The 22,039-nt window shown below is 45.5% G+C and overlaps 2 protein-coding genes across 7 annotated transcripts in view; one reads left to right on the forward strand and one right to left on the reverse strand.

Annotated features, from left to right (window-relative positions):
- Positions 1 to 16,376, forward strand: part of COG5 (component of oligomeric golgi complex 5) — a 290,399-nt gene extending 274,023 nt beyond the window's left edge. The window contains exons 20-22 of the mRNA XM_061198423.1: positions 7,474 to 7,600; positions 8,044 to 8,123; positions 15,648 to 16,376. Of these exons, the coding sequence (XP_061054406.1) occupies positions 7,474 to 7,600; positions 8,044 to 8,123; positions 15,648 to 15,762 (322 nt within the window). The 3' untranslated portion in view covers positions 15,763 to 16,376. The remainder of the gene's footprint in view (positions 1 to 7,473; positions 7,601 to 8,043; positions 8,124 to 15,647) is intronic.
- A 334-nt stretch (positions 16,377 to 16,710) lies between these two features.
- The window catches only part of HBP1 (HMG-box transcription factor 1), a 30,680-nt gene continuing 25,351 nt past the window's right edge, over positions 16,711 to 22,039 (reverse strand). For all 6 annotated transcript variants that reach the window (XM_061198425.1, XM_061198427.1, XM_061198429.1 and 3 more), the window contains 3 exons: positions 21,153 to 21,470; positions 18,910 to 19,051; positions 16,711 to 17,804 (listed from right to left, as the gene is read on the reverse strand). In XM_061198425.1, the coding sequence (XP_061054408.1) occupies positions 17,787 to 17,804; positions 18,910 to 19,051; positions 21,153 to 21,470 (478 nt within the window). In that variant the 3' untranslated portion in view covers positions 16,711 to 17,786. The remainder of the gene's footprint in view (positions 17,805 to 18,909; positions 19,052 to 21,152; positions 21,471 to 22,039) is intronic.

The raw sequence follows: 22,039 nt of genomic DNA on the forward strand, positions 1-22,039 counted from the left end.
ATTGTTGAACTTCAGCTGCTCTAGTGATAGGGGCAGAGTTTTGTCCCTTTCTCCATCTATAAAGATTTATGCCCTTTTCTCCTGGGATTCTGGTAACCCTGAGCTTCCTCCCGCACACCCCTCAGCTCCTAAGGCCTTGGCACATACATAATAAGAGTAATTGTGCTTTGCCTATGAAGACTTCTCCATATCTTGAATTCGGTGAAAAATTCTAACAGAGATTTATACCTATCAGCATATTCCTAAAGATATATTGAATGTACAGAAATCTCTGATTGATCCTAGAGCTTTCTCAGTTGTTTGAGAGGTCTTGGACACCATTTGATAAAGATTTTAAGATTAAGTGGATCAGGAAATAAAATGAAAGCGTAGTATATTCTGGGGTTCAAATCTAGCCCTAGTCTGAAAAGAAGGTTTCAGGTCCCATCTTTGGAGAAAAGGGATGTCAGTGCCCCCTGCCTCTGCCTGTATACATGGCCAGGAAAGGCCCCGGCTCCGCCAGCTTCTCTGCAGTTGTCGTGATTGACTTAGGACAGCTTCCCCATGTGGAGGTCCTACAGAGTCCCTTCCTAGAGAGGAGTGAGTCAATACAGAGTTGTCTTTATTCTCGTAACCCAGTTCTAGGCACTTCATTTGCTCCCTGCAAAAACTTGTTAAGACATCTGTCTCTTCTCTAAAATTAGTCCTGAGCAGTTGCAGTGGCAGGGCCCATTCTTGTTAACCCTGCCGTCTGTGCTGTGTGCTGTGTCAAGGAAAAGGTGTCGTCCAGTGGTCGTGTACGTAATTGACCTGGGCTCTTGTTCATGGGTCTCCTCCCTAAAGGTTCCGAGTCACATCAGCACCAGCTCAGTGGCAGTCAGTAGGAGATTGGCTAAATAAAATATGCCACATTCATAGGATCAAATATATGCAGCCGTTAACAAGTTATGTTGTTAGTTAATATCTAAGAATATGAAAAGTACTTCCTAATGCATCACGAAATGAAAAAGGCTACTAAACAGTATATGTGGTATGGATCCCTACTATTTTTGAAATAATAGCATGTGTGTTTGGAGAGGAAAAATCAAGGATAAACATCAAAATGTTACCTTGGGAGAGTAGCATTGTTACTAGTGATTTTTCCTTTAGAGGTTTCCTATATTTTTCAAGTTTTTTGCTTTGGTTGTTTTATATTTGTAGTTAGAAAAGTCAACAAATATATTTAACAATCCCTCTTGCAGTGTTTCATCCATTTAAAAATAATAAGGGAGCCTAAAAATAATATAAAATATACTAAAACGTTATACAGTAAGGGTCGGGGGGCAAGAAAAACAGGCAGCCAAACAACCAAAAGCCCAGCAGGTTTAGAGGCAGGGGCTGCAGAAGGGGGCAGCAGGCCCAGTGCAAGGGAGGGTGACGGTGCCAGGCAGGACGTCTCCAGCCCAGACCCCGGTGCAGCCTCCCCTCCCCCCTCCCCAGACGCCCCGGCCTTGGCAGGCGCACCCTCCTCTCATCAGGCAGCCACCCGCCACAGGGCACTTCTCTTGGACGTAATGTCAGTGGACTCTTTAATTAGGCTGGCAAGCCTCTTGCAGGCATTTACCTTTTACTGTCTACATGAGAGTTTCTCAGGCAGCGGCAATCTTTTACCCCGGAGAGAATGCTGCCTCAGAAAGCTGCCAACATTAGGGACTTGCCCCTGGGTGGTTTGTTTTTGTACACAAGACCCACGAGGCCCTGTTCCTGTCCAGCCCTCCGCAGCATGACGGTGTCCCCCAAGAGGTGTCCGTGAGGGAGGTTACCTTTGCTCCACCTGGCCAGGGGCCTGTCAGTGCAGATCGTTGTGAGACAAAGGACAGAGAGAGCCACAGGCCCCTCACCGCCCGGGACACAGACCCTGCCTTCAGGCAGGTCCGCTCCCAGGGAACAGCCTGGTCCCTGAATTATATCCACAGCCTGCTCTGCTGGAAGCTTCCTTGGGTTTAGTGGAAGAGCACTGAGAGCTGTCAGGAGACAGGGGCTGTTCGGATGGATCTGTTAGCGTGAGGGGCCCGGAGAAGGAAGACCATTAGTAACTATAGAGCGTAGTGTTCACATCAGCAGTTTTCAGTTGGAGGAGTGGTGAGGATTCCTGTGTCTACAGTTACCTCCGTGATCAACTGCCTCTTGAGGTTCCGCGCAGGTCCCTGCCTGCAGGTCTGCAGACCTGACGGTGGCCGTCTCTGCAGCCTCCGTGACGAGCACTTCCAGCCCCAGGACCCCCAGATGTGTTCTGTTCCTTCTTTCCACTCAGTCCATCCTCTGCAATCACGATTTCCCCAAGGTTTCTGGATTCTTAATTCCAAGTTTCTGACGTCAGCGTTGAAGACAGAAGGCAGCCACATCTGGGGCTTGGTTCGCTTTGCTGTCTGCCAGTACTTTGGCAGTGCTGGGAGCACCCGGGTAAATGTGGAGGGCTGGATAGTTCATTTATTGTCGTTTTTATTCTAACAGTCATTATTTGATTATTATAAGCTAAGCCTGTGCTGAGCGTTGTCCTGGTACTTTCTCCTTCCGCCCTCCCACAATAGATGAGAGTTAGGGACGACCCCCAGGCAGCAGTCAAGGCTGAGGGGTGTAAGCTTTCGGGGCTGCACGTGTGAGAACTGTGTGTGAGCTGTAGGGCTGCATTTCAGACCCAGGACTGCCTGTGCTCGCAACCACCGAGCCCCACGTCTTATCCCAGAAGTCCCCGCTTGTTTGCACTCCAAAGGGTCCTAGAGCAACATGTGCACGCTTATATGATTCATCCAGGAGAAGTCAGAGAGTGTTAAAGAGAATCTAAACTCCCCACTTTGGCGGTGACCTCCTGCTCTGAAATGCCGCATCTCCCATCTTCCGCTGCAGACAGCCTTCCAGGAGATGCTGCAGGAACCTTGAACCAAATGTGTGCTTTTATTCTCAGAAAACGTCTGCCTGAAACCCCTGCCTCCTTTCTGTCCTGGTCCCCTGAGACTGACAGCCTTAGACTCCAAGACAGGAACCCGGGGGGCCTCTCACCTCTCTGCTCTGAGCCCGGACTCACCCCCAGTCATCAGCCTCCTGCTCCGTTCTCTCCTGGGACACACACAGTCCCTCCTGCCACCGTATCTGGGCCTCTTCCCATCTCTCCGAAGCCCTCACTGTGTCCAGTGCAGGGAGGAGTCCCGTGGCCTCCCTCCTGCCCCGCTCATTTCTCTGCTGATTCCGCGTCTCAGTGCACATTCTCGGTGGTCTGGGCTGCCCTCACCAAAAGGAGCTTTGCAGTGCGGGTGGCAGCAGGCAGCCCAGGACCCCCGGATGCTGGCTGTGGACGCGGGACAGCAGGACTCGAGTTTTGTTCTGCTCTGTAATTGGCCTTAACAGAAGACTGACAGCTACACAGCTATGGATCACTTAAATGTGGAGATCTTCTACTAGAAGTATAATTTTTTTCTAATGGGACCTAATACTTGATTAATTAAGACTACCAGCTGGGGACTTCCCTGGTGGCGCGGTGGTTAAGAATCCGCCTGCTAATGCATGGGACACGGGTTCGAGCCCTGGTCCGGGAAGATCCCACATGCCGCGGAGCAACTAAGCCCCGTGCGCCACAACTACTGAGCCTGCGCTTAGAGCCCGCGAGCCACAACTACTGAAGCCGCGCCTAGAGCCTGTGCTCCGCAACAAGAGAAGCCACCGCAATGAGAAGCCCGCAAACTGCAACGAAGAGTAGCCCCTGTTCGCCGCAACTAGAGAAAGCCCGGGCGTACCAACAAAGACCCATCGCAGCCAAAAATAAATTAATTAATTAAATAAATTAAAAAAAAAAAATACCAGCTGCCTGTAAAGTTTAACCTTGAAAACACTGCTACTTAGAGTATTTTCTCTAAGAGTGATTTTGTGGCATTTGGGGAATCTGCGTTTTTTAACACCTTAATTAATTTCCTTTTGTTCCTTTTATCACCTCAGATGGTGATGTATTTTTTGAACTTGCCGGTATTTCAGATTCCACCTGGAATCAGGGAGAAGGGAGGTTCTCATTCTGTGTTCTTTCAGCTTCTTAAAACAAGCACCAGAAACAAAATGTCTGCATTCAGTGATTACAGGTAATTATGTCAGTGATGCATAATACGGAATCAAATCCAGTTGTGCTTTCCATGGCTTTTTTGGCAGTCCTGTTAGTGGCTAGAGTGGAAGATTTGGTCTTGGCAGAAAAATAACAGCTGTGACTCAGAGGTCCAAAGGGACAGGTGATTGACCAGAAGATGCTGTTTCAAAATGAGCTGGTTTCTCTCAGGCCTGCCCTATGCAGGTGTTGCAGTCAGCAGCCTCGTGTGTGGCTCGGCTGGGCTGCCGGCTGTGGCACGTTACCGATCGTTCCTCCCTCCCTCTCCCCTTCCCATCCTTCTTCCCTTCCTACCCTTGGATTGTTTGCAGTTTGCATCAAGAATATAGACGGAAAACAAAGAAAAACACAAATAATCAAACCATAAAACTAATTTAATTGTGGTAGATAAGTTTCAAATTTGACTTTAAACTTCCTGAAGCCAAAGATAAAAGAGGAACAGAATCAGCTATGTAATTCTCACTTTCGGGAGGAAGGAAGTATATCAATTCTTAGGAAAAAGTTCAGTGTTTCTTAGTACTTAATTCTAAAGCATTTGTACGTGGGACTTCATATAGGGAGCACTGAGAGAGAGTGGGGACCAAAATTCTTGGTCATCTTTTTTGTCATAGAGGCAGAAAGGATTCCATGTGGCTGCCCTTCAGTAAGTGGAGGACTGTCATACAGGACTGGCCTCTCCCACCCCGGGTCTCCTCATGTCATGAGCTAGGGTTCAGGATGAATCCTACCATGTCACGTGCTGTAGGCAAAGATTGGGCTTTACTGGGGCAGGGGAGGACTCTCACCAGACCAGGGGCAGCCGGGAGAGAAGTGAAGGCACAAGCTCCCCTGTCTGCCCACATCCTCAGGGTGGCCTTTCAGGAGTGCCAGACCTGCAGGATGAGCCCGTGACCCAGTGGAGGAGCCGCCTCCCCACTGGCTCTTTGCCCTGTTACAGCTCAAACACGCGCTTGGCCCCAGGCTGACTTTGAGTCTGGGAATGTCAGCTGCTCAGCACCCGGTGACCTTGGGCTGTGAGATGTTTCAGCTTCCCCTGCCGGGACAAGGGTTCTCCAGGCTACGGGAAGTGGAGCTGGGGCGCAGTTTCCTCCCCTCCCACCCAGAGTCAGCTTCCAGAGGCCTCTGAGACCGTAGCACTCATCGCCGCCCCCGCCACCCCCCAAGAACTTCAGGTCATGCCGGGTGAAAATAATTCCAAGAGAGACTGTGATGATATGGTTCAATTATGTGGGTGACTGGAGGTCCTTGACCCATGGAGAGAATTTGGGGATACCTAAAGAGATAATAACTGCATGGCCTTCAAACGGTGTCCTGGAAACATTACTTTGCTCAGGTTACCATATAGGAGTTGTTAACAGTTTGAAGTTGTACTTTCTCCAGGGGTCTTTGTTTCTCTCTGAGAATAAGTCTATCTGTTCTAAAAACATGATGAGTAGTCGCCACAGTTGATATCCTAAAAGAGGCTGCCTGGCAAAATGAAGAGCCAGGCTGCACAGGTTTGAGTCCATGTTCTGCCCTTTCCTAGCTTTTACTTGATTTCTCTTCCTCTCAGTTTACCTATCTGTAAAATGGGGATGTAACAGTGCCTACCTCATAGGGTTGTTTGGAGGAATAAATGAGTTCACGTTTCTAAAGCTTTAAATAAGTGTTCTGTGTGGTAGCTATTGCTGCTGCTGTTAAAACTAGGAGCTTCGCCTAGATGGAGACAGGGTCTTCGACACACAGAGAAGGACTTAAACAGGGATGCCTCCAGGAAAACCAGAATTCCCTCAGCAACGTTTTCATACCCGCGTAGGTGCTGGACTCATTGCCTAAAGCTCTGCAGTGTGGAGCTCTGTGAGATGAGTGCCCTTGAAAGTGTTCAAGGCAAGTGTACCGCCCACAGCTGTGGGAAGACCCTAGCCCTGCTCCCGCGGAGGACCTGGTTCAGAGCTTCGTGGAAGTCTGGTGACAGGCAACACAGATGAACTAAAAAGTTTCCACAGTAGTTAAAGACAACAAATTATAGAATAATGTTGTTTTACAAAACAGTTGAAATTAGAAAAATCCCTACCAGGGATAAATTTTATAGAAGAGTTAATATAAAGACATTTTTTTCCAATATATTCGGGATCCAACCAGAACCAACTGTCTTTTGAGAGCACTGCTGACTCTTGAGTGTATCATCAGTGTGGTAAAGCAGCTCGTGTCTCTGGTTCGTTCAGGCCTTCAGCTGTAGATTGGAGTAAATAAGGGGGGTGAAGCAGGAGCCCAGGTGCAGAGCTGTTTTACGTGCTTCAGAATCGCTGCTCAGTCAGGGGAGGTTGCTGCCATCTTTCCTCTTGAGGTTCCGCCTCTACAGCTTGGCCTTTAATTAACTCTTATCCATCAGAGCCCAAAGCCAAGGAAGAGTCAATACAAGTTTCAAATTATTTTTGCCAGCCTTTGACAAGGGGGTAGGTGGTTGGTAACGGGATAGATTTTCCTGCAGGCTCCTGTAAAATGCAGGTGTACCCCGGAGATATTACAGGTTCGGTTCCACACAACTGCCATAAAGCAACTCTCACAGTAAAGCCAGTCACACAAATTGTTTGGTTTCCCAGTGCATATAAAAGTTATGTTTATACTATAGTTTATTAAGTATGTAGTAGCATTATGTCTAAAAAAATTGTACCTATCTTAATTAAAAATACTTTATTGCTAAAAAATGCTAACCATCATCTAACAACACAGGGTTGCCACAAACCTTCAGTTTGTTAAAAAAAACACCAAATCTGTGAAGCACAGTAAAATGAGGGAGGCCTTTCGTGGATGGTGACGCCCAGACACACAGTGTGTCAGAAGGGAGGAGGGATGGTCAGTGAGGTAATAATTTCGTATATACAAGGACGTAATTGCCCTTTGAAAAGTTGTATAGAAAATGGTTGAATTTACCCACATTAGACTATAGCCCAAGGAAGGATTTTATATAAAATCTGAAAATTTTGACCAAACCTATTAGTTATAGCTACTTGACAGCTTCAACTAAGTGCTTTGATTTTAGCCTGTTCATCAGATGAGCTCTAAGAGGGGATTTTGCTGAGTCACCTTGAAGTAAAGTCAGACCCTAAGGCAGTGAGCTGGGGGTCAAGGAAGGAGCTGAAGGGCAGGTCCACCTGCCAGAGTGTGTGGGGGTGTGTGTGTGTGTCTCCGGGCTAAACAGGGGGTTAAGAAATGGTTAGGAATTAGCCAGTGTAGGAAGACTGCTGTTATTCATTCTTCTACTGCGTATTATGCTATTACGCTACTGTGCAGTTATATTCTACTAATATGCTATTATGATTCTTCTACCAAGTCACCTCTTTCTGTATCGAATAGCATTAAATAACTTCTGCGTTTCCCTCTTTCAGACCACTGCTCTTCCAGACAAGTGAACACGTGGCCAGTAGCCCTGCACTGGGGGACATTATTCCATTCAGCATCATTATTCAGTTTTTGTTCACAAGAGCACCCCCTGAGCTGAGATCCCCCTTCCAGGTAAGGAAGTGAAGAATGCGCCGCTGCCGCCCCTTCCCCCAACTGAAGGTGCCCGGCCTTCTCCTACCTTATGTAATCACGGATTCCTGTCTTGGCAGCAAATGCCTAAGGAAGGAAGAAAGATTCCCACTGCCCAGCCCCTACTTTCTCAGCAGTGTAAAAATTGCCTGCTGCATCTAGAATTAGCCCTTTAAATAATAGTGACACAAGTAATTTATGTTCATAAAGCTTTTTTGACGGAGGTCCCGTTTACTTTTCTGACCCACCTTCAATTGGCAAACCCAAAAGCCTCTTTGGGAGTCAGGAAGGTGCACCGAGGGCTGTGCCGCCTGCCTTTGGGCAGGTGTTTGACCCCGGGAATCCCTGCGATCCTCCTGAACCTGCACGTGCTGTCGCAGGATGGGATTCACCCTCTCTCCTCTGATTGTGTTTCCACCCTGCAGAGAGCCGAGTGGTCCCACGCACGCTTCTCCCAGTGGCTGGATGACCACCCCTCTGAAAAGGACAGGCTCCTCCTCATCAGGTAGGGCCGTGCGCTGCAGGGGCAGCCGCGCACCCAGGGCCTGGGGGATGCGGGGAGGAGGAAGGAGAGGGCCCGGGCGGGCGTGCCCACGTTGTGCTCCCCGGGGCAGGCCCCCACCTGCTGGAGTGCCGCCGGGGCGGGCGCGTTGCTGGGGGGCACGTCAGGTTTTGCTTTCCGTGTCCTTCACATCCCCTCTTGTGCTGTCCCGTGCCTGATGCAGCCCTAAGAACCATGCACTTCTGTTTTGAAAACCAACCTCAACTATGAACGACTCCTTGCCTTGGCTCCATTTTCTGCTTCATTTCCACGTGGGGCAGTTACTGAAGTCGTGGAACACAGATGGGAGTAAACGTGATACTGTTATTAGTAGAAAACAAGGACACCCAGCAGCCTAGTGCCTGTCAGGTGTATTTATGCACGTGTGCGCACACGTGCAGACATACCCACCCCCACCCCACCCCCCGCCGCGTACACCCCCGCCATGCCCAGGGTGGGATGCTCGCACTGTCACATACGACTTACTAAGCATCGCTCTTCCATCAGCACTCTCCTTTGAAATTTCCCTCACCAAAATCTCCAGAGACCTCTTAGCCACCAAATGCAGATGTTTCTGTTCTCACTTTATCACTCTGCAGCTTTAGCTAGAAGTGACCACCACTTCCTTCTTGACACTGCTCATCAACTGACCGATTCCACTTATTTTTATTGATACTCACCATGTGCCAGGCCCTGAGGACACAAAGCAAACCAAGACAGGCCCTGCCTTCTTGGATCTTCCATGACACCTCAGTCATCTGTTTCTGTTCTCACCTCTGTGGCCATATTTTCCCTCAGTCTCGTTTGCTGAACTGTCTTCTTCTGTCCACTCCTTAAAGGCCATCATTTCCCACAGTGTTTTCCTGGCTCTTTTCCCTTCACGTTCGATCTGTACTTTGGTTCCCAGGTGAGCTCACCCAGACCCGTGACTCTAGTGACCTCTTCTGTCCTGTGGCTTCGGGTCTGTGGTTCATCTTGGTTGCCCAGGGCCTCAGGCCAGCAAACTTGCTGTCACATGTCATCACTCAAAGTCCCACAGAAATCTCAACCCCAAAATGCTGAAAGTAAATCATCTTTCCTTTCAAACGTGCTCATTCTCTTAGACTCACTGTCTTTTTCTTTTTTTTGGTAAACTTTTTATTTTATATTGGAGTATAGCCTATTAACAATGTTGTGATAGTTTCAGGTGCACAGCAAAGGGACTCAGCCATACATATACGTGTATCCATTCTCCCCCAAACTCCCCTCCCATCCAGCCTGCCACATAACATTGAGCAGAGTTCCCTGTGCTGTACAGTAGGTCCTTGTTGGTTATCCATTTTGAATATAGCAGTGTGTACATGTCGATCCCAAACTCCCTAACTATCCCTTCCCCCCATCCTTCCCCTGCCAGCCCTGTAACCATAAGTTCATTCTCTAAGTCTGTGAGTCTGCTTCTGTTTTGTAAATAAGTTCATTTGTATCATTTTTTTAGATTCTGCATATAAGGGATATCATACAATATTTCTCTTTCTCTGTCTGATTTACTTCACTCAGTATGACAATCTCTGGGTCCATCCATGTTGCTGTAAATTGCATTATTTCATTCTTTTTAATGGCTGAGTAATATTCCATTGTATATATGTACCACATCTTCTTTATCCATTCCTCTGTCGATGTAGACTCCCTGTCTTGGTTGGGGTGTCCCTGTCACCTATATCCAGCCAAGCTAGAAAACCTTGAAGCCATCATTCAACTCCTCTGTCACCCTCATTCTCCAAAGCCAGGCAGTTGTACCTCTTAAATCACTTTGGAAGCCATTCTCAGCTCTTCCAGGGGACCCTAATGCTCTTAGCCTGGGGACCAGGGCACCAAACCAGCCTTCGCTTGAGCCTAAGAGCAGGGGATGAGTTGGGTTCTCCAGAGCCAGCCTGGGGCTCGTGTGCTGAAGTGGTTCTCCGCTCTGTTTGCACCCAAGAGTCATTTACGGAGCTTTGAAAAATCCAGGTGTCAAGGCCACACTCTGACTGCCTCGGAATCTCCAGGGCTGGGAGCCAGCATCCGGATTTCTTAAAGCGGCCCGGGCGGCTCCGCAGCACAGCCGGGGCTGAGGCTAGTCGCCCAGTGCGAGACCACCCCCCTCCACGCCCCCTGCCGCCGAGAAAGGAAGCCGTGGGGGTCGTGGAGGAAACCTCAGCCCGCCAGATCCGGGAGCGGCGCCGAGTCCTCAAGTGTGGCGACCGGCGCCCAGGGGAGCGCCCGGCCCTGCCAGTGGATAAAGAGGAGGGTGGCCCGCGCCCCTGCTCTTCTTCCGTGCTGGCCGCTTGTCCTCTCAGCTCTGAGTATCTGAGCAAGGAGCGGGGCGGGACGCGCGGTGAAGCTGTCACCGTCAGTGCGGCGTCTGGTTAAACTGCCCTCAGAAGAGGCCCCAGGTGTGGACGGGGGACTCTGCCGGGGCCGGTGTGGGGCTTTGCGGTGCCCTCCCCGAGTCCCGTCGACTCGCTCAGCTGCAGCCCACTGGCTAGTGCCAGAGCGCGCAGGGCTCAGTTGATGGGACAGGGTGCATCTTCGTCCTCTTAACGAGTTGGACTGAGCTCATCTACGACAGTTGTCCTGCTGTGGGCACATCACAAATCTGCTTCCTTTTGCTTCATTTTAAAAATGTCTCCCGAGTGATTTCATCAGCAATGCTGTTGCTGACCCTATATTTAGCAACCGAAAACCATGCTCAGAAATGCTGTCAAGCTTTTTGAATAAGGCCTGCCCATCACGCCACACATGGCTGATACCAGAGCCTTCGGTGCTGAGCAGGGCATGGAGCCCTCCTCGGGGGACTCCAAAACACCGTGCTCCTGCTCCAGCCCAGGCTGCTGGCAAAGCAGGAAGCTTTGTGCTAGAGAACGTGCTTTCTTACCTGTTACTGCAAAACTGATTTTCTCCCTGCATACTGAAGCACCACTGGATGAATTTCTTGCCCCTGTAGATAAACCCAGGGTGAGTATTGCCCTTTAAATGTCAGTAAATTTGTTTTAGCTTTGGGGGCAAACCTTGTAGACTCATCTCCTCCCGGCGCAGTGTGTTAAGTTGTCAGAAGTAGGGCAGATCGAGGGTATAGCAGCCACTGCTGCGGAACAAATGGCAAGCAATGACCTCTCTTCTGCCTTCCTTTCTGCTTCCTTTTGACACCAGACATTTCTCTAGAGCTTGAATGGATCCTAGTCAAGTTAATTTTAAAAGTGGAGTGATCAGTGACTCCTGGGGCCGAGTGGGGTAAGTGGGGAAGATGGTACCTCCCGGCCCCTGCCAGGCAGGGATGTGCGCCCTCGGGGGTGGGGCGGCAGCCTGGGGAGCTCCTGGGGGTCTGCAGGTATTGAATACGTTCTCGGCAAAGATGAAGACTCAGGTTGTGATGGAAAGATTTCTCAAGTTCTGAAGAAGAGGTAGGACTGGCCGCATACGCACCAACTCTTGATATTGGCAGTGGGACAGCAACTCTTCTGACTGTGGCCGCTTCTCCTTTGTTTTTCCTGAGTCTCAGTAGGGGACCACCTTTATGGTGTCAAAACTGTTTACAGACTTTATTTGCTTATTGGTACTTTTCATCTATACAATCGTCAGACAGTTCTCAGTGCCCCGTGCATCCTTGGACCCCTTGCCCTCCTCTGGGCGTCCGGGGCCCACAGGCTGGGAACCATTCCCTCAGCTCCTCCACTTCTGCGGAACCACGGGATCCCTGTTGTTGGAGGGTGAAGTTTGGTCTCATAGGAGCTGGTGTTCCTATGGCGCGAGATCCCTTCCAGTTCTGGGAACTGGGTGCCTGAGGTGAGACCCAGGGGAGGATGGAGTCAGGGGAAGGCCTGCGAAGGCACATGGTAGTTTTTAAAGTCATTTAGCTATCTCAGTACTAAGCACACTGATAGGTCCTGCCTGACAAAAATCAATTTTGTGTGTTCCGTAAAATCCTCCACTTGGTTAGTTCATATCACATTGGGCAGTGTTGCCATGTTACCACAAACCCTCCCTCTACTAATTGCACAATTCCTATACTAATTTCTTTTTTCAATAAGGGTAACTTTAATAATCTTCCTATTTTGGATGCAAACCGGAGTTGAGACTCTTACATAATGCTTGGCCCGACTTCCAAGAAGCTGATGTTTTGCTCAAGCAAATGAAGTAATGTAATAATTGCTTGAAAATCTTGCTCTGATTTTACGTGGGAGGGCAGCTTTAATCTTTTTTCTCTCCGTAGTTCTGATGGTGTTTTTGATGAAGACTGAAAACACTAACCAAACTCATTTCTGAACTTTCTTCCACATATTGTCTAGTTTTATGTAATATCTTATCCTTTTGAAAGCAGATGAAACTGCTAAGTGGATTTTTGTCCATTGATTAGATAAAAATGACTCTAACCCATTCATTGCAGAACAATTACAGTTTCTGTGAATTTCAGTGCATTAATTTCTTAGACTGATACATCACCATTGTCTTGAAGACAGTTGGAGCCTTTGGGGGTTTCTCTACTGTGTGTGAATCTGCAGGGACTACATGTTGGGAGTGGGGCGTTTGCCCAGGATGCCATAGCAACTTGAATAGCATTACTAAAAGAAACAAGTTTTTTCACAGAGAAACAGCTTCATCTAAGGCTCAGCCCTGACACGAATAAGGCATCTCAAGGACATTGTTCTTTAAGGGCATTAAATTCCATTTTGCTTGCCTGTACTTTTGAGGATCCCTGCACTCATGCTTCTCTTTTATTTACTTTCTTCATTGTTTTTGTCTTTTTCATTACAGTTTTCTGTCTTCCTGTATCTAATTCACTTTTTTAATTCATTCACCCTGCATTTGGCAAGCACTTAGGTCCTGGGGCTACATAAATGCAGAAAACAGCCCCAAGCCTCAAAGTTGTTACATATTAAGAGGGAAACTAACCAACACACACACAGATCCTTACATGGCAATGTGGTCATGCACGGTAGAAGTGTAAACAACTTGCTCCTTACATGGAGAATCTGAGGCCATCAGAAGCGCGGTGGGGAAAACCGTATTTGAGTGCTTCATAGGTTCATAGATGTACTTGAAAGAGAGCCAGGTTCTTCACAGTACGATCCTTTAACTCTCATAACTAAATCATGTAGGTATTCTTCCCACTTTGCGGATGAGCAAATAGGCTCAAAATGTAGCCCAGATCACACAGCTAGGTCGGGGTGGGGGTGGGGGGCGGTGGGCAGAGCCTGAGGTACCAGCGGTGCTTCTGAACTAAGAGCCTGCCAGGCCCCCGCAGAGCTGGTTTCTAGTTTGATTACTTTAGCGTGAGTAGTAAAGTATTACTTCACTTGAAGCCAGCCTTCAGGGATCCGTCCCCAAATGCTGGGGTCCGGCTAAGCCACACTACTGGTGCAGAAGCCCCAGACCTTTCCACAACTTTATGTGACTCCACGGTGGTTTCTGCTTTATGCTGCCTAGAGTTAGGAAAGGCTTTATCAAAAACAAGGCATTTGGGCTGGTCCTATGTTAAAGCTCTACAAGGAAGAAATCGGGGAGGGGCGTTCCAAAGATAAGGACGGTTAACGAGGAAGCTTTGTCTCGCTAACAATGAGACAAGCCAGTGTGGTTGAAGGGAAACAAGCCCTTTCTGGAGCCCGACCTTGTTAGGCAGAGGCATCTTTCTTTCAGAGTGGTATTTGCACAAGCACCCAGGTCTCTCAGGGTTGGGCTGAGAGTCACCAGTGAGCTGGATGGAGCTGCTCTGCCTGTGTCGGTAACGCAAACAACGGAAACTAGTGATTTGAGGGTCTTTTTAGGGCACAGCAAATGGTCTGGAACCCAGCAGTCACTCAGCGCTGGGGGAGGTTGTTGATGAAGCTGGTGTTCGGTGGGGTTGTGAGTGGAGACATTGTCCCGATGGCGAGAGGGCACGGCAGGTCACGGACCTCAGGCGGCCGTCTCTGGCTGTAGTGTGGCAGGTCCTTTAGTGCAGGGCTAACGGCACCAGGGTGACCACCACCTACGAGGCTAGAGCAGCAATTAGGGCACAAGATGGCAGGGTTCAGACTGAAGCTAAGGGGAGAGGAGGGACCGGATGTGGTAACGTGTGGGGTAAGTTAAAAGGACTTGAGAACTGGTTAGGTGTAGGACTAAAAGAGAATTTTAGATACGGACCTTGGGGAGATGACGGTGTCCTTTGCTGAAATAGGGGAAGGGGCAGAACGCTACCCTTCGCCTGGGTTTTTTTACCCTAGGTTTTTTTCCTTTTTTTGATATTTTTTAGAGCAGGTTTAGGTTCACAGCAGATTTGAGAAGGCACAGATTTTTCCCTATGTCCCCTGCCCCCATTGCACAGCCGCCCCCATTATCAACACCCCCTCCTCCACAGTGGCCCATTTGTTATAGCTGGGGAACCCACACGGACATCACGGTCACCCAGCGTCCATAGCTTACACTAGGGCTCACTCCCGGTGTTGTACATTCCATGGCTTTAGACAGCCCTAGGTTTCTGACAGGTGAGTTTGAGGGAGACCTGGAAGGAATCAGATAAAGATGTCCAGAACACAGAGATTGGGAGGGAGGTCAGGGCTGGAAATAAGAGATTGGAGATTCAGTTGTGTATGAAACCATGACAGTGGATAGCAGGGTTGAAGGGCGCTGTGGTGTGAGCACTGAGCTGGACACGCTCCTGGCAAGTATATCCCCTATAGTTAAATGAAAATAATGACCAAACCTGACAGAGGATTAATATTTTCAGTGTTTGGGAGCAAACAGTTAAGAATTACATATTAGATGGGACTTGAGACAGCATGTGAGCTGAGTTATGGTATTAACTTACATCTTTATGGAAATGCTGTACTCTCGAGTGTGAAACTTCATGATTATGACAAAAAATTGTTTTACTTGGAACTTAAATAGACCAATAATGAAAAATACGCATAAACGAACAAGCACAGGGCTGGACTTGACCTGTGGGGTGGTTTGCTGACCCCCGGGTCTAATTCATGAGAACATCATAATCATACCCTTGGCTAAATTCAGACTGCCTTCTTATCGCCTAATAGGCCAACAATTGGAGCCTAAGAACAATTTATCCTACTTGTGGTAACAGGAATACAAAGCCCTGCCAGTGTCAGCGTGTGCTGAGCGAGGGCCCCGCCTCCGGCAGTGCCGTGCAGGCTCCACAGTGCAGGGCGCCCCCTTGTGAGCTCTATGCGTCCACACAGGCTGCACTTGGCTCCGCAGAAGTCTCTTCAGTAGGAGAGACAACGAAAGGGAAACTGGGAATCTTAGCCGCCAGAGAGCCTCCGATTGGGTGATGAGACCACGAAGTGCGACGCAGGCTGAAAACGGTGCACAGCTCTGCACCTTAGCCACAGGAACACCACCACCAAGTGTTTGAGGGCTGGTCGACTGGGCACAGCAGTTCCAGAAATGGGCTGCTTTTAGGTGTTGGCGGCATCCTCCAAGCTCTTTTATTTCATTTGTATCATCTTCTGATCCTTGTTTTCTTTTGGTTTTCAGGGGTGCCCTGGAAGCTTATGTTCAATCAGTTAAAAGCAGAGAAGGCAAAGAATTTGCACCAGTTTATCCCATAATGGTCCAACTGCTTCAAAAAGCTATGTCTGCTCTTCAGTAATAATGTGAAGTATATCTTAATCTCCATTTTGTGCTAACCCATCCAAGGTTGGCAATTAAACTAACACATACTCTAAAGGACAGCTACCGTCTACTATTTTAAGAATGTAATTGAATTTTTTGTATTTCCTGTTGATCTTTCCTGTTTACCTCTGAAGCCCTTCTACCTTAAGTAGCATAAAATGTCAAAACTGATTCATCATCACCACCTTCCGTGTGGACCTGATTTTTTCCAGAAACATACCGAACTCTTGTCTCTCCTCTCAGGCTTTTCTGTGAGGCTATCTAAAACTTCTTTCCCATCACAGAGTCCCCACTGCTTCTTAAGGGATTCGACCAACTTATAGTAAGTACACTGCTTCTCCCCAGCTGGCATCCTTCCTCACTGGATAAGTAGGTAGCCCAGTGGTTTCCATATTTTGCTGCGTATTAGACTCACTGGTAGAAGCTTTAAAAAACCCTGATGCCCAATTTGTACCCCTTATTGACACGTATGGGGGTAGGAGCCAGGCATTAGTATTTTAAAAAAAATCCTGAAGTGTTTCCAACGTGCAACAAAGTTTGGGAACCACTGGCATATCCCAAAGCTAAGATGTAGGGCTAAATGCTGTTTAACTGTGTCTTACTGTATCTTTAATAAAGATAGAGCAAGGCTGTCTTTACAGTCTTGTGTGTCATTTTATTAAAAACAGACTTTCGGGGCTGTTCAACTTTGTAACAGAGATGCCAAGTTAAAAATAACGTTTACTCTACAAGGTTTCTTATAAATAGTAGGTAATCTAGGTCCTTAGTTTTCTATTGCCCTTGCCCTGTCATTAACATTTTCTTTTAAATTTAATGTTTAAAATCCCATAAGCCACTTCTAAAGTATTTTCCATCTCCTGAACCTGTTTTTCTGATGACTCATTTGTCAAGTTCAGTCAGGATCAATCAGCGGAAGTCAGAGATAAACAATTTTTTTCATTTTATTTGAAATAATATACAAGAATATAGTGTGCAAAATTTAGGGGCAACATCATGAAGAAGTGTAATGAACTGAAATTCAGTTTTACAGCTGTGATTCCTAACCAGAAACACCACTTGGTGAGTAACATGAAAAGCCATGATTGTAGCTCAGAGCATAAGCAGCTGTATTGCCAACGTGTTTGCTCTCACTGTAGACAGCTGGAGGAAAGTAAAGTGCACGTGTTGCACTGCATAAGTGCAAAGTCTGCCCCCACCATAGAGATACGATGACAAATACGATATTAAGATATGTGGCTGAGGAGATACAGGACACAAAGTTAAAAATACAATGGTGTCAACCGTTAACAGCACCATTACAGTGACTATACCCCAATGCTACTCACTAACTTTACCTTGGCCTGGGCTGTCGCCATCGAGCAAGGGGTGGGTGCTGCCACCTGACGCGTCCACTCAGCATGCTCCGGGAGCCGCGGCAGGTGGCTCTCAGGCTGTGACACTGACACCATCCACCTGCCCCCCGTTCCGGCAACCTCTTGGCACTGGCCAGACTAGGAGCCCCCGTGTTTGGCACAGATGCTAAGCCATATGGTGGTTGCTCAAGGAAAGGCCAACTCCCGGCTTCTGCTTCACTCCATTATGTATACAACACAGATTAATAAGCAGTAAGGAGCCAATGTATAAACAGCAGTTACATATTTTTAAATTCCCCCTTTGTACAATTTAAAATAAAACATGTATACACTTCTCCTCTCTTTCTACTGTACTTTAGCACCACAGGATATCAATTTTCAAGCCTATATTACCTGATAGACATATATGAAGTTTGGAAGAAAATAAGGCAATTTGGTTTACAATGTTGATAGTTTTAGCTTACTTAATGCTCTAATGGAGAAAGCAAATCCTCACTCATATTATTAAATCATTTCAAGACTCAATGCTATCAGTATCTTACGGTCACACGGATTCAGGACAAATGGTGAGACCTTGATCTTCTTAAGTCTTTCCATCAACAGTCAAATGTTTATGCAAATACAGACTTAAGAACATAAGCATCCTGGTTTAATGTTGTTGTGAGCCCTGTGGAGATAAAATTAATAACTCAGTGAATGTTTACAAATCAATACATAGTAATTCTACAAATGAAAGCTAAGATGGATAATATAATGTTAATAACCATACTATTAAAAACAGATCGCTTTCTCAAAGGTGGTGATTTTTTAAAGTCTGATAATACCTGATGGTCCAAGCATCCAGAAAATTTATGAAAATGCTGAGACAAGAGAGATCGACTAGGATGAGCGGACATGAAAGGGGATCCAGGCAAAGTCCTACCACATGGAATCCTAAAGAACTTCAAAAATCTAGTTCAGTCACCCTCATACTGGAATCTGACTGCTGACTGCTTCTTTATAAGAAATTCTTATGCGGATGAGAACCGCATGTTACTATACAGAAATAGACAAATACAGAGAATGAATTAGAACGTCCTTGGCCAGCCCTCCTGCTGCGAAGTACTGATGCTGTCCCTTTGTCTTTAAATGATATTTCAAATTGAGCTCATTCTGTTCTTTCGGTCATGTGACGTTTTCTTGTAATTAATCAAAAACACTTACTTAAAAGATGCTAGTCTAGTAATGGAAAAGTTTTAAGAATCAGGTCTATCCAATACAGCATTATTATGGTGCAAACTTGTTTACTTGCCTTCCCGGGCCTTTCTATTTCTTCTCCTTGCTGAGATATTTAACCTAGAAATTCTGTGCAAATGTCAGAAGTCCCCATGAAGGCTGGTTATTTACCCCCACCTCCACAGCCCATCACCAATTAAGAAAAGAAAGGCTGTTGAGACATACCACCCCAAATTAGAAAATTCTTCTCCTGTGATAGTAATGAGTTAATAACCCCCATCTTTCAACCCAACCAGAAATACTCATTCCAGATTCTTCCAGTTCAGCATCTGTAGCAAACATTCCTACTTTCCATGCTAAAAGAGTAAATGGCACTAATGACGAAAGGCAGCCTGCCTTATATGATGGTGTGCAAACATTATTTAGGTTCCGAAAGATAAGAAGGCTGAGAAACAGCATCAACGCCCTTTTAAAGCTTCTAGCAACTGCTCCAATACGCTAGTACAATTTTGGAGTTAAGTCAAGATCACTTTAAGCAACTACTTGTTGAAACATACTGAATTGGTTCTTTTCCTTTTCCAACAGTCAGGATTTAAACGTTTTTGTTCTTCAGCCAAAGCCTTTGCTTCTAATGTATACATTCTCCTCTCTTCATTCTTCATTTTCTTCCACCTGTCACCAAGGATCACACTTATGGCTCTGTAAAAGAAACATTTACACAGTGTTGAAAGCAAGAATTTTTCAGAAAACTCATGTCAAGTGCTGCTACTTTAGGAAGAAATAGAAAGTTGAAAGACAAAAATCTCGTCCAACATAGAGAAGGGGAAAGGTCAAGACTACTGTACTCATTTCCAGTAAAATCTGAAGTCATATGGCCCATTCATCATAATCTTGGCAATTAAAGCCTCCTGGAAGAGGGCCAATATCTAAAATGGCTAAAAACTGGATATTTTACACAGCTTACATTTGAAGAAAAAAGTTAAATATTTCAAAGAAATGGTTTGTTTGAATTACCATTGGGTACATCGGTCTTCCAAAGATGTTTAAGATTATTAAGGCAGACAATGTTTAGTATCAGCAGCATAAAGTATTCACCTTGTATTGAAAGGTATTCTTACTTTCTGTTTGTGCCCATAACCCATCAAATAGTCACGATAAGCCTTTTTTCATTCATGCAACCGCAGTGAAAATGTGGTGGCACTAACTGTGCACACTTACCACTTATCTCCAAAGACAACACCAAATAAACCTTAGGCAACATTTACACTTATTACTTAAGAAAACTGGATAAACTCAAACTGGTAAGACCCATCATGAGAGAAATTTGAAGCTGTTTCCTATTAATTAATTTGCTCCCAAACCTACTAAAATGGTCTCATCCAGAACAGGCAGACACAAACTGTTCCCCTTTTGTGAAGAGCTTAACCCTTAACCCTGAATTTCATGACACTCATACGAAACAGGTGGTCTGGAATGACTGCATGAAGTACATACAAAAGATTTCACAATGGCTGACATGGAAGCTAGAAAACAGGCATCTGAGCTTTAGAAGAACAGTCACCACAGAAGCTCTACTCCTTAAAAAGTTTAAAATGTAGTAAATGTATATATTTTTTAATCCAGTAAGTCGATGCAATTCAACATTGCACTGCATCTTCTTTTATCAAAATAAAAACCAGTTTTTATAGTCTCCGAGTTAAAGGTACCATATAATGGTTGACACATTTACTAGCGAAATTGATTAAAAAGTATTCACATATGTATCAACTTCCAAGTCAGAGATGCACTTGGTATAAGAAGCTTTTCTTTTTAAAATGGAAGTATTTGGGGTGGGCAAAATGGGTGAAGATGGTCAACAGGTACAAACTTCCAGTTATAAGTGATGGAGCTGTAATGTACAGCAGGGTGAGTACAGTGAATAATACTGTGTGGTATATTTGAAAATTGCTAAGAAAGTAGATCTTAAAAGTTCCTATCACAGGAAAAAAAATTCCTAACTATGTATGGTGATGGATATTAATTAGACTAGCTGTGATCATTTCTTAATATATACAAATAGCAAATCATTATGTTGTGCACCTGAAACTAATATAATGTCATATGTCAATTATATCTCATATATATATATAAAAAATTAAGATCATGAGTCATTAAAACCGGAATTCAAAGCTGAATTATTTTATGTGCATAATCATTTGACTTTTCTCAGAATATCAAGGGTTAAGGGAACTAGGAAGAATGGAGAAGATAATTTTAATTCGTGGAGAACGTGGTTGGTTTGAGAGGAAGTGAGCCGTAGAGGATTCTAAGAGGTGAGGTATGGGACAAGCAAACAGTAGGAAGGACTAGCACTGTTAATTTTTATCCCTGGGCTCTACTGAGGACACCTCTTAGTCTTCTGACAAATCTGGCAGTCATTACAAACTGCCAATGCCTGCACATCCCATAGTATGACACAGTTGTAAAATAAGTACATCCTTGAGATCTGACACAAGAAGGTGCTAGTCTTTTCTATAAAGATGGAACAGTTGTTAGAACTGTGTCCTCTAACAGGCAAGTGACATTTAATATTTTAGAAGGCAGATCCTTACCTCTTAGCTAACCTAATTATCTGTCTAGGTATTATAAAACAGTTACACATGACCCTAAAAATTCCACTTAAACATTTTACTTTAAAATCAACCTGGAAAACAGAATTCAATAATGAAAGCTATTGAAGAATAACTTAACTATCCCAGTTCCTATGAACTGCACAGAAGTGTTACTGAATTATTATAGTCAGAATTATCACTATTTTTACCTGTTATCTTTCCCTGGATACATCTGAGTATATTCAACTCTGTATTTTTTGGCAAAAAGCATGAAGGCATTCATTGGTCTTTTGCACTTGTTAGGAGAAGTGGCACTCACAGTCCCTGAGCTGTGGGTTTTGACAGCTTTAGCGTACAAGGAATTGGAAGAGAGCTGTGAGGATCCCGGGGAGCCACAGTTTTTACTGAATCCAGATCTTTCAAAGTCTTGACCTCCAGGTCCTCCACAAGACAAAGAAGCACGACGCTGACGAGCCATACTACTTAACACATAGACTGCAGAAGAATCCATAGGCGTGAAGTCATAGCTGTAAATAAATATATAAATTCATTAACAGGATTTTAATTCAGTATAGTTATCTGATTTGTGAAAACAGGATTAAAAAAAAAAAATAAGACCCTTACGATCTGATTGGAAATTTCAATGTATTTTACCTTAAATAATGTTACCAACACTACTTTAGCAACTTCACCATTGATAGTTGCTTGTAAGATGAAAGCTTATGTATGCATTTACTAAATTTTTTTTTTTTATTCTTAAGAGAATACAAAATGTTTTTATAAAAGACTTCCAAGCCTCCCCACCCCAAAGGAATCTGTTACAATCCACATACTTTATTCATAGCAAACATCTTCTTCAGATCCCATACAACTCACTTATTCCTACTTTAGATTCATTTTTTGACAAATGTGATAATCTAATTTGTTGACCTCTAGAAGCCTGAAACTACAAAATTAAAACAGAGTAGCAAGCATATACCAGGCCTAAGGACTAACTACTACAGAAGACAAGATGTTGGGTAAGGACAGATAGAAGTGGTTAAATGTAGCTAAAGGAACTTAAAATGCACAGTAGCCTGGGTCATTTGTTTACATT

This window comes from Eubalaena glacialis, chromosome 8 (genome assembly GCF_028564815.1).
Source record: "Eubalaena glacialis isolate mEubGla1 chromosome 8, mEubGla1.1.hap2.+ XY, whole genome shotgun sequence".
Lineage (NCBI taxonomy): Eukaryota > Metazoa > Chordata > Mammalia > Artiodactyla > Balaenidae > Eubalaena > Eubalaena glacialis.